We start from the raw sequence: 15706 nt of genomic DNA, 5'->3' as shown, positions 1-15706 counted from the left end.
TTTTTTTGGTTTTTCTCCGGTACCGGGAACTGAACTCACGACCTTGCACTTGCCAGGCAGGCGCTTTTGCCGCTGAGCTAAATCCCCAGCCCCTGACAAAATTTCTTTGAATAACCGCTTATGGGATGGTGATCCACTGTGGGAATTTTTTTCTTTTGCTTTTGTTTTTGTGATCCTGGAGATGGAATCCAGGGTGCTGGGCATGCTAAGCAAGCATTCTACCACTGAGCTGTACCTCCGTCCTCTTCTAAAGCTTTGTTTTGAGACAGGGTCTCAGTAAATTGGGCCGGCTGGCCTCACACTTGTGACCCTCCCGCTACAGGCCTTCCGTGGAGCTGGGGTTGGAGGTGTGTCCCACCGTCAGGTTTTCATCCAGCTCCTTGGAAGACTCAGGCCGTCTGCCATCATATTTCAGATAGCCACAGTTATAAAGCTGGATGCTCACCATTGCCAGCCATATTGGTATTTGTATATTTCACTTTGTGACCTATTTTTTAGTGAATATGGTTTTTCTGCTTTCATTATGCTTGTACAACTGTTGTTTGCATACCTGAGTGTTTATAAGTGGAAAAATATGTATATTATTTGCCTACTTTATTGTATAAAGTGGTCTGTGAAGTGTTGTTATATTTTTATGCTTCTCAAATCCCTTTTTAACAGTGTAAATATCTTTTAAAGACTTTTTTCTTTTCAGTGCTAGGGATTGAAGCCAGAGCCCTGTGCTTTTTCTACTGAACTATATCCCTGCCTTAAAGAAGTTTTAAAATTATTTATTCCACAATTACAGCTTTTGGAATTTGAGCCATTAGAGATTTTGATCGTTCAGGATTTTAACATTCGTGATTATGATGTTCAGGGTTCTGTCTTTTGGGATTATGGCTCAAACCCACAATTAAGATTCCTAAGTGGGTAAAGTAACTTTGTGCCTTTTTTTTTAATGGTGGTTAAGATTATCCTAGTAGTCTGAGTGAAGCCTGTGTGCAGTACCGTATGCTCTTGTATATTTCTATATAATACAGTACCAGGCTTAAAAGAACAAAATTATGTCAGATAGTAGATTTGTCTGAATTTCCCCATATATCCATTATGATTTGCCAGGAGGAAAAAGAAACAGTATAAGTGTACTGCCATAATTCTCTTTAAGGACTAGGTGCATGGCTTCCTGTCAGTCTCAATTTACCTTTGTTCTAGACTTTTACTTTTTAGTTTTTCCTTGAAAATGATCTGGACATGTAACTGAGATGGAAACACTACTGCAATGTTTGATTTGTTCCTTCTCCTTGTGTGTCATTTTATGATTAGGAGTCTCCAAGAGCTTTTAGATTATCCTGGCGAAGATGTTGAGGAGACTTTCTGCCTCAACTTCACGGTAAGAGTCTGCATACTGATTTTTGTGGCTGTTTCATATTCCTGTAAGTCGTAATTAACATTAGTTCTTCACTAAGTCAAGCAACAAAGGGATTTCTGTGAATTATTTGACTTGTAGTATCTTGAGTGTTATAGGAATTCAGTAAATGTGTTGAATGAATGAATGATTGTACAATTAGGAAAATTGCCTAAGCATTAATCTTCTTTACTTTTAACATGTACAGAGTATTTCTGTATTTTTCTAGAATTTATGTCCTTTTCTTCTTGATTACATACATTGGCACTTAATAACTGTCTTTTAAGGTGCTGATGTTTTCTGACTCTGACTTTTGTTCTTTCCAAATTTTCTAAGTACATTTGTTCCTAAAACCTGTCATTTGAGTTCTAGAAAGGTAAATATAAACAAAATTGAGACTTGTTTTTTTCTTCCTTAAATGTAGATCTGCCGAGAAAGCTATGGGGTAATTGAGCAGAAGAAGCTGATACCTGGTGGAGACAAGGTGATTGTGTGCAAAGATAACAGGTCAGTTGTGACTATAGACTGTGGCACTTGGGGCTGCTGTAGTTTTCTTCGGTTTTAACTTTTAAGCCTAGGGTAGAAATGACATTTGATCCCTCTGTAGAAGAGGGAAGGGTGATAGAGCAAGAATTTGCAGATTATAGTGAATTCTTAGTGGTAGAGCAAGCATCAGACCTGTTTAGCTGTACATCTTACTGGCTTTGACTCTGGGCAAGTCACATAAACTGTTCCTAGTTTAGAGGGAGGTGGTCTGCAGGAAACTATTGGAATGAGTGAGCTCCTAGCATGTAGCACAGGTTTCTACTATCTAGGAGAGTACCTGGCAGAAAAATGCTACAAAAAATAGGTGTTAAATAAGTGAATGTTGCCAGATGTAGTGAGTGCATTATGGGTGCAAGCCTGTAATCCCAGTGCTCGGGAGGCTGAGGCTGGAAGATTACTGTAAGTTCGAGGCCAGTCTGGGCTATATAGTTCAAGGCCAGCCTACACTACATAGTGAGACCTTGTCTCAAAAAAATACCCCTCTCCCCAAATTGTTATAAAAGTATGTACATGTAGAAGGAAAAACCAACTCAGACTCAGATTCTGTTTCTCCTACTCTACTTTTACAACCTCGGTGTTATGGTTTGTGTCTGGGTGTCCCTCCAAAGCCTCATGCAGTCATGGGGCGGGCTTCTAGAGTTTATGATTGATTCATGGTCCAGTGTTGGGATTATGGGTGTGAGTTCTACACCCGCCCTGGGCAGGTAGCTTGTATACAATGTAAGGGAGGGAAAGAGGCTGCTTGCCACTGCTCCTCCCTTTTGCTCTTGTTGCCTTTGCTGTCTTCCACTACCATGAACAGTTGCCCTGTGCCATGTGCCACTCTGCCTTGGAGCCAGCCAAATACAGACTGAAACCTCCACAAACTGTGAGCTAAATAAACCTTTCCTTCCTTAATTTTGGGTATCAGGTGTTTTGTCTCAGCAACGAGAGAAAAGTAACTAACACACACAGTTAATTTTGTGACCCTAAAAGTGAGAATTTCTCACCACCAGTGAGCGGGCAACTAATTTTATCAGATACCTGCTAGGTGTCTTCTAATTCAGTTGGTTCAGACCTACTACCTGGAATAGGGGTGTACCTGTGTTTCCACATGTCCAGTACCTGAAAGCTCCCTGAACTGTGTCCTTGGGGTTTTATGGAGGTAGATGCCACTGCAAGTTGGAGAAACCCAGCAAGGCTCATCTGTTCATTTTTGTCTTGATCTCTGTGCAGCATTCCTTCCTCCCCGAAATGGGGGCTGTCATCCACTGTCAGATAAGGGGAGTCAGGGAAGGGCAGTGGAGAGGAGTTTTTGTGACTTGCCCTGAGGAGGGAGTGATAGTCAGAATCTGTGGATAAAACCCCCACATGTGTGTTTGTGTGTGCGTGTGCTTGAGAGAGAGATAATATCACAAGATGCTTGCTTCTGTTTTGTTGCTGAAGAATTTGTAATACAGGTTTTGGATTAATTTGTTCACTGCCTCATAAAAATTCAGGTGTGTCTAACTTCAAGATGAGGCATAATATGAGCTTTCTGTGTAGAGGAGGAAGGTGCTTGGTGCTGTGTACTTTTGCATTACACTATGGTAATTTGCATATGCATTAATTTACTTCACAAACGTTGAGTGCCTGCTGTGTGCCAGGCATGCTGCCGCGTGTAGGGGTAATAACTTCTGACCCTGAGGAGCTCAGGATGGGTTGAGAACTGTCAGTGTATATAAGTGATTGCCATAGATTATGGTGTATATGTCTGGAATTACAGGTCGAATGCCTTGTACTGCAAGTGAGAGGCGGGAAAGTTTTCAGTAGACACTGAAGAATGCAGGAGTAGGGGGACATTTCAGGCACAGGGGTAGTGTCAGTTTGAAGGTGGACAGGTGTCGGAGGTTGTTAGCGCTTGTGGGGTGGGAATGAGGGCATGGATTTGGGTGGTGGCATAGTGTCAGAGTAGAGGTTATCAAGGCCTGGGATGGACTTGGACTGAGGTGTGTTTGATCTTAGCCCATAAGGATTAACTTTGGTGGCCTTGTAGAAATAGACCAGGACCTATTTGGAGGTTGGTGGAGTAGCTCAAGTAAAGAATAGTAAGAACCAGAATGATGGTGGTGGAAAACAAAGTTGGTTATGTAGTCAGTAGGAGCAAGTGTTTGATGATATGAATGCTACAAGCAAGGCAAATGTGATAATAATGCTGACGTTTGTAATTTGGACAGTTGAGTACTGGGAAAGAATATAAAATAAGTTTGAGAGGGAAAAGTTCCATTTGAAATATATGTGCTTGGGGCTGGGGATTTAGCTCAGCGACAAAAGCGCCTGCCTGGCAAGCGCAAGGTCGTGAGTTCGGTTCCCGGTACCGGAGAAAAAAAACAACAACAAAAAAGAAATATATGTGCTTGCTTTTGACATACATGTGATTCCTAGGATATTATATTTGAAGCAGAGAGTTTACATGTGCCTCAAGAAAGGAGTCTTATATAAGAGTGTTTTGTTTCATTACTCGTGGCAACCTCAATCACCAGTGAATTTGAGGTCACTTAGAGGAACCACAAAGAAAGAAATGGTGTAACAAAGAAAAAAAACAAGAAAAAGGAAAATATGCATCCTTGGAGGAAGTGTATAATTAAAATAAAATGCCGACCCTTGAGATAAGGACTTGAGCATCATCAACAATAGGCTAGAGTGACTCTTCTTGGCCTAAAGGAAGAGCAGCTTCAGGGGCAGGTGAGCAGAAGGCCACTCCTGGTGGGAGTGTGGGAGGCTGGACAGCTAGGCAGCGCAGTACAGGGTCTCAGTTATGCTTTAGAGGAAGTTTGTTACCGTGCCGGGGAATTACTGTTCAGTTTCTAACTCATTCTGGGCTTTAGTTGGCTTTTTACTTTAAATTAATGCAAAGAGGCAGTCAGAGATCTATGAAATTCACCTCTGCCAAGTGATTTGCTTTGGTTTCTTTTCTTTCCTCTTCTCTTTTGAAAACAGAAATGATATAAAAATCAATAGACTTCTTCTGTCTTTTAACAGTTTTAGAAACATCTAGGAGCCTAGTACACATTGACTGTGTCTTACCTGAAATTCTGGGCACCAAAAGTATTTTAGATTTCTAAGTTTTCAGATTTTGAAGTATTTAGAGCATAATGTGGTACTTAAAAAGTTTCAGATTTTGGAGCATTTGGATTTCAGGTTTCCAGAGTAGGGATGCTCAACTTGTGTGATCTAATAAAACACTTGGAAGAGAGTGGTTCGTGGACTTAGTGCCTCTTGAACTTGCTACCACCACGGTATCCCCAGTAATAGGGCCAGAAGGGTCTGGGAAGAAAGGTCACAGCTGGTGCTGAGGTAGGGGGTGTGTGTGTGTGTGTGTCCTACTTTGTGCATTCTCTGGGCTCATTCTTTTTCTGAGCTGTGGCAGAAGGAATGGACCTGCAGAGTTCAGGCAGCACCATTCTATCTGAGCAAGCTGGTTCTCTGCACTGGCTGCTTCCAATGGATGCACATAAGGACTTGGAATGATGAGAAAAGAATGGACTTAGAGCAGGAGACTACCCTGGACCCTAAATTCAGTAACATTCAGACTGACCTGTATGATGATGTGCCAGTGACAGTCTCATGGCCCTCAATGACAAGCAGTGGCACTGAGCCATCTCTTCCTTAGCTATCTCCTTCTCCTGGCATCCATCACCAGCATCTCACCCCCTCCCCCCATTACCTCCTCATCTGACCATACGTCCCCACCTGGGCCATCCCGCCGGCCCTTCACCTCAATCCAGCCTTCTTCCCTGCCCCAAATGCTACAGTGGGGCCTCCACCAGCTACTGACATGAAGGTCTGTCCCTGCCATGTCAGCTGCGGTTCAGTCCTCCATCCTCTACAGGGAGTGAAGCCAAATTTGAAGAGATCATGAAATGGAAGAGAGCAATTTCCAGCAGCGCCATTTCCAAAGTGGTGTTTGGAGCCAGAGCAGGGGATCACAGTGACACGATTAAGACAGTGCTCATAGCCATTGTAGTTACAGAGAGTCCCATGGTCACCAGCAGTGTTGCTGTGTCTCCACCTCTTCCCTTAAGGACTGTCTCCATGGCATCAAGGCTGAGTCCTGCAGTGTGGGTGCGAGCGGGGGAGCTCTGCTGGGAAAAGATACAGGTCTAGAAAGAGGTCACCCTACAAGTCTCTGCAGAGCAGAGGGAGGCACCATGGTCTGCTTCGTAGAAGCAATCTTCGTAGAAGATTGGCATGATGATCATTTCCAAGAAAGGAATGGAGAGCATGAGAAACACCTAGAGAAAAAATGGGACCTTCCACTGCGAAGGAAGTCGGGTTGGAAGCAAGTGTTGTTTTAATGGACTTTGTCTCCACCTTGGTCAGGACTAAAGGAAGGAGGCTGCTCTACCTCTTTACCTTCGTCCAAATCCTGACTGTCTCCTGACACCCAGGGAAAACCCTCTGCCCCTCAGGTGTGCAGATGGCTTGCCAGCCCTCCCAGCCCTACACCTCCTCTTTGCCAGGGCAAAGAAATTGTGCCTTTGCATGGCTAGGAAGATGGCTTATAGGAATAGAGCTACATGTCCAGGCCCCAGTCTTCATAGAGAGTGGTGCTCTGTCCAGGAAAGCATATACATTTCTGCCTCTCCAAGAGCAGTGCAGTGGTAATGTTGGTAGGAAAACTTCCTTTCCAAAGAAAATGAATCCTCCATGCAGGATCTGGTGAAAGACTGGGTATCCAGAGTATGCCCTGGATCCCGTCCTCGGCATTAGATCCAATGAAGCCAAGAGAGTCCAAACTCCTTGCTAACATACCACTGCCCACACCTTTGAGAAGGGATCAGGAGAACACAAGTTACCTCAGGAAGAGCTGCTCTGTGCTTGGGTTTTCCCTCCCACATATTGATGGTTTATGTCCCTGACCTCCTAGAAGGCTAAACTCTTTTGCTTCCCTGGTTCCCAGCCTGTTTGGTGAACTATCCTCGTGAACAGCGGGGCCTGTGAGGTTGTGTTAGGCTGGCAGAGCCAGTTACTAGGGTCTGCTGCTTTGTGCTTGGTTGCCTCTTGCAATAACCAGCTCTTGCAGGTGTTTCTTTTCCCTGGGGCTGTTCTGTTTTCACACTTGGCACCCTTCCCCCAAGAAGGTTGCTTCCTTGTTTTGAAGGACGTTACTGCCATTGGAAGATGGGGACATGGGGACCTTAGCAATGAAAAAGGTGACTCTCTTGCTGTGCTTACTCTACCTGGAGGTACTTCTTGCCGCTAATAAGCAGCAAGGAAGAACTGAAACCTGACTTGACTAACCTTTGCCCTGAGTGCTGAGGCCCAGCATTCTGTGGTCATTTTCCACACAGACAGATGGAATTGTTTTTCCTGTAGCTCCCACATTAGGTGCAGTTGCTGCTGAAGCAGGCAATAGCAACAGGGTCCTACGATACCCAGAGAAGCCACTTTGCATGTGTCCATGGGGCATCCGACCCTAAGTGTAAGAAGACGCTGCATTCGAGGCAGAGGGACATGGAAACCCTTCTTGTTTGGGGAGAGGCTGAATTGGACTGAACCATTCCTCTGTCCCCCGAATACTTCTTATGTACGCTCAGTTACTGAGGAGCCCCCTGGGGTTGGAGAGGCACATTCCCTTGGGACACAGGCTACAGGCTGTAGCTTTTATTTCCATCTCCCAGCCTCTTCTCCACCTCCACTTCAGACCATTGGCACCCTGCCCAACAGGCCAAGTGTTAAGTGACGTGCTTATCCTAGACAGCAGCTCTGGGGGTCTTTCGCAAATGTAGAGAAAACCAAATAAAGTAACAGTTTCAGGAAAAACAATATATAGGACATCAGACAAGCTGTTTCCCCAGAGAATTGTTTTGTCCATGTTTTGTGCTCAGTGGAACAATCCCTTAGAGGGCAAGCACACCAAGGGAGTGGATTGTTCAGAATGTCCCATACTCTGGTGTGAGTCATCGCAGTGCTATGGGTTCGGTGGAATTGCTAGAGAAAAGAATAATTCACAGGCAAAGACATTTTATGATGTATATAGCAGAGGCAGTCTTTGGGACTTTAATCTTTCTTAGAGCTTATTTCCCTTAACTCACTTTTTGGGGTGTCATTGTTGCTCAGTTTGTCTCTTTTTCTGAGTTTTTTCCTCTCTGTCTTTCTTTGTATCATGCTCACTGTCTTTCTTTCTATTCCACAGATATTTCTTTGAGTTAGCAGTTGAATTGACTCTGCATTTGCAGGACAAACTGTGCAGGAATACTGAAATACAGTACAGTTCATTTAGGGTAGTAAGGTGTTCTCATGTGCAGACATAAGTAGAATGGGAGTTGAATGGTCAAATCTCAAAGCATTCAGAGAAATCACTTTGCACAGATGCATAGGAAAAGACAGAGCTGGGATAGAGCTAGGTTTGGAAGCCTCCCAAAATATGGATGCTAGAAAGTAGAGAAGGTGTAACATAGGTGCTCCATGTGATGGGCAAACCAGAGTTGTCTTCAGGCACAGCACAGTGAGTGGGGGACAGGGTTGGACAGGGCCATTGCTGGGGAGAAACCTCATTCTAATCAACATTAGCTTATTTAGATGATTAGATTGTAAAAGACTTTGAAAACTAGAAAAGGTAGGTTTCATCCAGCAAGTCATCAGAAGCTATTGTCGGTTTGTAAGCAAAGGAGTCACATGATAGAAGTGGGTGTGTGGCTCACTTGCTTTTCACTTTCCTTTTTTCCTTCTCTGCTGTTTGTGCCTGTTGCTGCCGTACACGTGCTCATGGGCATGGCTAACCCCCTGAACGCACCTTAGAATCAGCGCTCTCCAGTCCAGTGGGGAGGGCATGTGCTTGTTTAAAAGGCCCACAGGTTCTTTTTCTCTTGCTGTTCAGTGTTTGGCTCTTTCTCATTTCAATGCTGCTTCTACAAAACATCTACTACAAGGGTGTTGTGATGGTGCACAGTTCTGTAAAAGAAAGGCAATACATAAATTCAAAGGAGTATGAGAGCGTGAGGTTATAGAAGGAAAAGCAAACAACTCACAGAGATGTAGTTTCTGTTGCCTGCCTTGGGAAGTAAACAGAATGGGTAGGAGGAGGCCAGGACAAGGTCAGAGATTTTGCTTTCCATAGCCTAAAGTACCCAACCTAGCTTTACCTTTGTTGTTCTGAAGTTGTGGCAAAATCAAGAATAAAAGGTAAATACTTCACCTTATTGTTCCAGTCATTTAGGGAACAACAAGGGCCATGGAAGTTACAAGCCATGAACTGTGGGTCCAAACCAACATGAAGGAATCCATATTATGATTGTATTTGTATTATAAAACTATATTGTTAGTTACTGTTGGTTTCTAAGGAATAGTTTTAAAGTTTTCAAGTCTTCGTACAATAGAGCAGTTACGTTACATATTGCCAGGCAAAAGGGCAAGCCTTACCCTGTGCTTGAGATTAAAGAATGAACCAGCTTCTGTGGTCAGTGCAAATTTAGGTTCTGGCTTCTCAGGGCCACGTCACTCATTGAGCACACAGTGAACTTGTCCACAGTGAACTTGGCAAATGCCACTTACATGTCTGTCACTCAGTGACAGGTGAGGGACCCAGGCACGGTTCCTGTTTTAGCTTACTATACCAGAGCGCCATGGACCAGTGGCTTGGAAACAACAGAAATGCATTTCTTACGGTTCTGGAGGCTGAAAGGTCACAATTGCAGGGTTCGCATAGGTCAGATTCTAGTGAGGGTCCTCTCCTGGGTCACAGACTGCCAACTTTTCCTCCCTGAATGGCGGAGAGCAGTGTGGGGAAGCCGCCTCTCCCATGACTCTTATAAGGAAACTAATCCCATTTGTGGTGGTTCTGCCCTCATGACTTCATCTAATCTGGATTATCCTTTGAAGACCTCAACTCTTAATACATCCATTGGAAGGTAGAGTGTCCACATATGAATGGGGGTGGCCACAAACATTCAGCCTTAATGCTGCTGTACAGCTTCCAAGAGCATGGGATGGTTATTGCCACATTAGTTAGTATAGCTGCTATGGTTAGTGACAACCAGTAAAAGACAAGAAGGATTGCTTTCCCCATTTCATGTTTATTGCAGAAAACAGAATTCTTATTCTCAAGTCCCTTCCAGTCCTGTTAGGAAAAGTTGTGTGACATAAAAGATGAATCAGTACAGTTTTTCCTTTATCTGTTTTGTGCAGCAATCTTGTCACTGGGGTCTTTTTTTTTTTCTTTTTGGTACCGGGAATCAAACTCAGGACCTTGTGTTTGCCAGGCAGGCACTGTGCCTCTGAGCTATATCCCCGGCCCTGGGATCCTATTTTAAATAACTAAAAAATGAAAGCAACATTTTCACAGAACAACCCTGTTTGCTTTGTAATTTGGCAGTTGTGCATATAGGTACTGATAGCACTGAAGCTGTGTTTGTTAACAGTAGGGCGTTTGTGGTCATGGCTGCCTTGGAGGAAAATGCCAGAGGAATACCAGTTCCATGTCCATGCGTTACTCCATTCTGTTTGGTCTTAACCTCAATTTCTGTCATTGGACAAGAACTACACAGATGAGTTACAGACATCCAGGAGTAAGCATAGAGGTAGCTGATTGCTCTTGTCCTCTTTCTAGCCAAATCTCACCTTGCTTTAGTCATGTCTGGATAATACTGTATTACATGAGTACTCAGGTTATGTCCTTGTACTCTGTAATGGTGTTACGACCACTGATAAAGAAAACCATGGGTTGTTCTGGTTCCCCCCAAACTCGGCGTGATGCAGTTAACTTAAATGTGGCTGTCTTCCTGTTCTTTGCGTGGCGGTAACGGGGATGAGCATGAGCGTGAAGGACTACACCATGAGAAATGCAAAACGTAGTTAGATGAGGGCTCCAAAGGGCGCCTAGATTCACAGGGAGAACCTGAGCATAAAACTTCGAAGACTGCAGCTCCTGGAGATCTGTTGGAGTTAGGACTGTGACAGACCTTCTTTGTCCTCTTGTGATAGTCTGTGAGAAGTGTGGGTGTTAGGGTCCGTATTCTATTGACCTTGGCCTGGTACAGCAGCAGCAGGTCACTAAACTGTCAGTAACGCCTCTGAGGGCTCGTCGTGTATCAGGCACTATCAAGTACTTGACATGCAAGCTTGCCACTTTTCACATGAGGAAACTGAGGCACAGAGCGGTGTCGGTCACTCAGTTGATGTTACACAGCCAGCAGCCCAGGATTCCAAGCCAGATGGTTTGAGTCCGAGCTTGTGCTCCTTGAGCAATGCGGTTCCCCTGCAGAGAGCTGGGGGCAGGGGTTTGAGAATCCCCTCCCTTCTACTCGCCCCAGGAAGAAGAACCACTGAGGAGTTGACTTTTTTCTTTTACTTTTCTAAAGACAAGGGTGGGATAGTTAAAAACATATTATGAAGTTGAATGTCTGAATTTTTAACAGGTGAAGACAATACTCACACAGCGTTTAAAAGGTTGTTACGGAACATGAATGGACACCCTCAGTAGTGGCTGTGGTATATTTTCTTTGGCTACTTGGCATGTTCACATGTTCTTTTTATTCCCCATTTTCTTTTTTTCTTCCCCTTCACCATATTTTAATGAAACTGTTTCAGATATCTTTTATGAGTTTTTTTGCCTTTAAATTTCTTTCTAATGTAAAGCCCCAAGGGTGAAATTGAATTAAAGTAGGTATAACTTGGAATCTGTTCATAGATATTTTTGCTAAATTGATTTTGCTAATGAATTTTGCCAGCTTCATCATCTGTTTATGAGAGTCACCATGTCATTCAGTCCTTCGAATTGTCTTGACAAGAAAGAGATTTAATTTCATTAAACAATTTTTGCATTTCTTTCACACATAGGCTACTTTAGATATTCTGCACAGCAGTTCATTCACTGCTGTGTCTGCTTTGAAAATATGTTAACATCAGTGAAATGGAGGTGGTGGCTGCACAGGATTGTGGATCTGTGAAATGCTATTGGATTGTTCCCTTCAAGGTGGTTGGTTTTATTCTCCATGAATTTCACCCAGCGTTTGTGCCCGTGTGTGGGTGGAGTGCAGACCCCAGGCAGGGAGCGCGGCCAGAGCCTGTGTGCACAGCAGGCCTCCGCATGCTGCAGTTGCCTGCTAATACTCGTGCAGAGTTGGCTGCGAGGGTCATGCAGGCCGCCTTTTGATCTCCCAGTTATTTTGTGGTTTGCGGATAAAGTTTGGCCTTGGAGAGTACTCCTGCTACACGTTAACATGCAGGTTGTAGCTGCCTGAGAAACTGTCGGATAAGCAGTCCAGCGAACGCGGAGTGGAGATGAGCCCAGTTAGGAAAGGACGAGAATCACTGGACTTTTGAAGGACATCATAAGCATCCCTGTATCATTAAAGGACTGAATGGAGGTCTGACTGAGCTAGAAAACCCTACAGTGGAAATAAAAGAAAGCCTCCTGGCAGGCACTCAGTTGAGTATGTGTTTCCAGAACTTGCCAGAGCCGTTTCTCCTAGTGCTGCAGGACAGGAACGTCTCTGTCCACCTCGCATTTCCTCTTCTTAAAGTAACCTGTTGGTATCCATCATGTATTTCCCTAAAGGGACTAATTTTCACCTGATTTCTATGAGCACTACTGTATTAGAACTGTTAACCCTTTCCCATCCATATTTGTTTTTAGATTTTCCCAGTTGTGTTTGAAAATGTAAAATGTGTTTAAATCTTTATACTTTTCTAATTTTTATGTTGTCATGTCTATTATTTGTTGTTGTGTCACTCCAGCGTTAGCTTTTCTGTGTTCAGTAATTGATATTCAGTCTATTTTCTCCAATTAAAATTTCTTTTGCGTCTGTAAAAGTCTACATTATTTCTAAATTACTCAAAGTTTTCTTAGTAATTCTTACAGTTAAACACATTAGTGTAATTATGTTAGATCCAGAGCTAGCTTGGGTTTTGATTTGAATTTTGATAAATTAAAAGTTAATTTGGGAAGAATTGTCATGTTTGTGATAGTTAATCTTATAATAATCCAAAAGCTTATGTTACATTTCTTTGTGAAATCCTGTTTTTTCTTTTCACGTAGGTTTATATATATTTTTTTATTAGGACTGTTAGAAATACTTTGACTTATTTTAAACTGCACCTTTCCCATATTTTTTTTATCATTTTTAAGTGCCTCGACATAATTACTTTTTTTTTATGTTTATCTGAGAATCAGTTCATCATACTGATTCTATTGAGTATTCTTCCAGTTGATTCTCTTGACTTTTTCTACATAATCATATACCTGCCCCCAAAGCCCCTGCCTCAGTAGTTTTTATTTATATTTTAATGCTTTGCTTTTTATCACACCTAAAAAATAATATATGACTGTCTCATCCATTTCTAGAGATAAGAAATGAATATTGTATTTCATTAATTTGGGGGCTTATATTAATAGTTAACTTAACCATGACTTATATGTTACTTTGATTTTCTTTTGGTTGGCCAGGCCGTAGCAAAGATTAACATTGCCTAAGGTTGTTTCTATCCAACTGTTGTCATTAGCAACTAGTCAGAGCTATGTTCCATTCCCTGCAAAAACAAATTTTGCTTCTGTGCAGCTTTAACCCTTAACTGAAATGGAAGCTTGTCATCTGATGTCAAATTTTTTTCTGGAGTCTAATTTTTTGTTTTTTGCTTTATTTATAATGCCCACAGTTGAAATAACCTTTTTTTGTGGATTTGTGTCACATTAAAGTCTTTTATCGTTTCTGGGAGGAGACCAAAGCTTGTCTTTAAATTTTTTTTTCAGGTGAGATGCCCAAAACAAGATATTTATTGAATTTCGTATACTTCTGAATTAAAGGGCACATTCTTCTTTAATAAAGAATTATAAATGTTAGGGCCATAATGGTGATGGCCACCTCTCCCCTTTTGAAACAGGAAAGGAAGAAGGCAAAATTTCCAGTGTCTTTATCTTTCTTGTAATAATAACAACTGAAACTTTTACTCAGCACTTAGTAGGTGTTAGACACTGTTCTTTTGGGTTTGTGTGTTATAACTCACTTGTTCTTCAAAATAATTGTGAGGAAGGGCATATTGTCCCTTTTTATGGATGAGCATACTGAGTCTTTTTTTGAAAATACTATTTTATTAACACCACAGTAGTAAACAACTTTATGCTTTTTTTTATAGAACATTGGCTGACACATAATTCAAAACCCACAAAGAAGCTAAAAGTCTCATATTAAATATGTTCTTCTTAAAAATCCTTCCTGTATGCCAAAAGTAACATTTGATTATGCACCATTTTATATTTGTCACATTTACATAGCAAAATAATGAAGGCACAGCTAATACAAGCAAACTTAAACCCTTTCTACTTCTGAGCTGGGGGTTGGTACACACACTTGGATTATTTCTTCAAGTATATATATTTTTCCAAGCCTCCTAGCTTCAGTGAGGAGTTCTGATGATTTTCACGGCTAGAACTACATGACAGAAAGACTACACAAGAAAAAGGATCAAACTACGCAACACTGAATACACATGCTTTACAGAATTTGCTACTTTCTATTTCTGTTCAAGTAAATTAATATTTCTAAAATGCTAGAGTGATTTAATACTTAAACATTTGGGGTAGTTTTTATGCCTTTGTAAATAGACACTACTAGGAAAACACATAAACATGAGACAGTAATTAATGAATGCATATGTGGACAATATTATACAGTATACACCCTCTTTCTTGAGACCACGTTGTTTCTCGAAACTCACATGTTCAGAACAGTTATCAGAACTTGAAGTGGCAGTTTTCCTGGTGTCATTAGCAATAGTGTCACGATCTCAAATCGCAGCTTTCTGTCTTCCATTTCTCCTCAGAAGCATATAGTGATGTCAAGATTGGAAAAGCAGAGTCTTGGGGCTGGGGATTTAGCTCAGCGGCACAGTGCCTGCCTGGCAAGCCTGAGGTCATGAGTTTGATTCCCAGTACGGGGAAAAGAAAAAAAAAAAAAAGGAAAAGCAGAGTCTTAAAGATGACGTCTTTCTCAGGTTTGCTTTTTCTGCTTTGGGAAACGTCAGAAGTGAAGAAATCGAAGAATTAAGCGTGGAAAACGCGTTCAGCCCTGGCTCGGGTGTCCCAGGAGTAATGACTGCGTGATGAATGGGTTTCAAGGTGACGTGCCTTACTTGACATCTGACACCCGGTTTAAGCCTTCGTTTGAGTCCTCACAGACGACAGATGAAAAGAAAATTAGCTTAATCCACCCCTCTAACACGTGTTGATGTCCTCCTTGTGTTCCAAGAGGAAAGTCAACTCTGAAATGGGCTGGCGGGGATCTAATTGCTTCAGTGTAACTGGGGAATGTCGGAATACACATTGTATTTCGGTCCGAAACCTGAGCCTCGCAGAGTCCGCGGATGTTAAGGAACAGGACAGGGGTCTGTCGCCGTCTCCACGGACCCGCCCTCTTACTTCCTGGGGTCGCCGGGCGCCGGGGCCCCGCTGGCTCCCGCGGCGGCCCCCTGGTCCCCGTCCTCGCTGTCGTCCTCGTCGTCATCCCCGTCCTCGTCCTCGTCCTCGTTGTCCCCGACCCCGTCCGCCCCCTCCGAGGCCCACGCGCAGCCCTCCATCTCGCCCGTGAGCTCCTGGATCTTGGCGAGCAGGGGCTTGTAGATGTCGTTGTACTTTTTCTCCAGGGCCTGGAACTCCTGGTCGAATCTGGCCTCTATCTTGTCGCAGCGCTTCTGCAGCTGTTTGAGCGCCAGGACGCGGCCCCGGACGGAGCTGGGCAGGCGCTCGAGGAAGTCGTGCTTGGGCCTGGGCACGCTGCCCGCGGCGGGCCGGGGCTCCTCGGCGGCCGCAGCGTCGGCCGG

The 15706-nt window shown here is 43.2% G+C and overlaps 2 protein-coding genes across 5 annotated transcripts in view; one reads left to right on the top strand and one right to left on the bottom strand.

The window, feature by feature from the left end:
* Herc3 (HECT and RLD domain containing E3 ubiquitin protein ligase 3) overlaps positions 1–15706 on the top strand; it is a 145810-nt gene that overhangs the window by 111862 nt on the left and 18242 nt on the right. For all 4 annotated transcript variants that reach the window (XM_005401448.1, XM_005401446.2, XM_013502723.1 and 1 more), the window contains 2 exons: positions 1303–1369; positions 1809–1891. In XM_005401448.1, the coding sequence (XP_005401505.1) occupies positions 1303–1369; positions 1809–1891 (150 nt within the window). The remainder of the gene's footprint in view (positions 1–1302; positions 1370–1808; positions 1892–15706) is intronic.
* On the bottom strand, positions 13960–15706 carry Nap1l5 (nucleosome assembly protein 1-like 5; the record flags this gene model as incomplete). Its single annotated transcript, XM_005401453.2, has 1 exon — positions 13960–15706. A coding segment is annotated over one exon (405 nt), but the record flags the coding sequence as incomplete, so codon positions are not given.

This window comes from Chinchilla lanigera, unplaced genomic scaffold (assembly GCF_000276665.1).
Source record: "Chinchilla lanigera isolate Chin_1 unplaced genomic scaffold, ChiLan1.0 scaffold00073, whole genome shotgun sequence".
NCBI lineage: Eukaryota > Metazoa > Chordata > Mammalia > Rodentia > Chinchillidae > Chinchilla > Chinchilla lanigera.
Note: the sequence above shows the minus strand (reverse complement) of the source record. Positions and strands in the feature narration are given on the sequence as shown.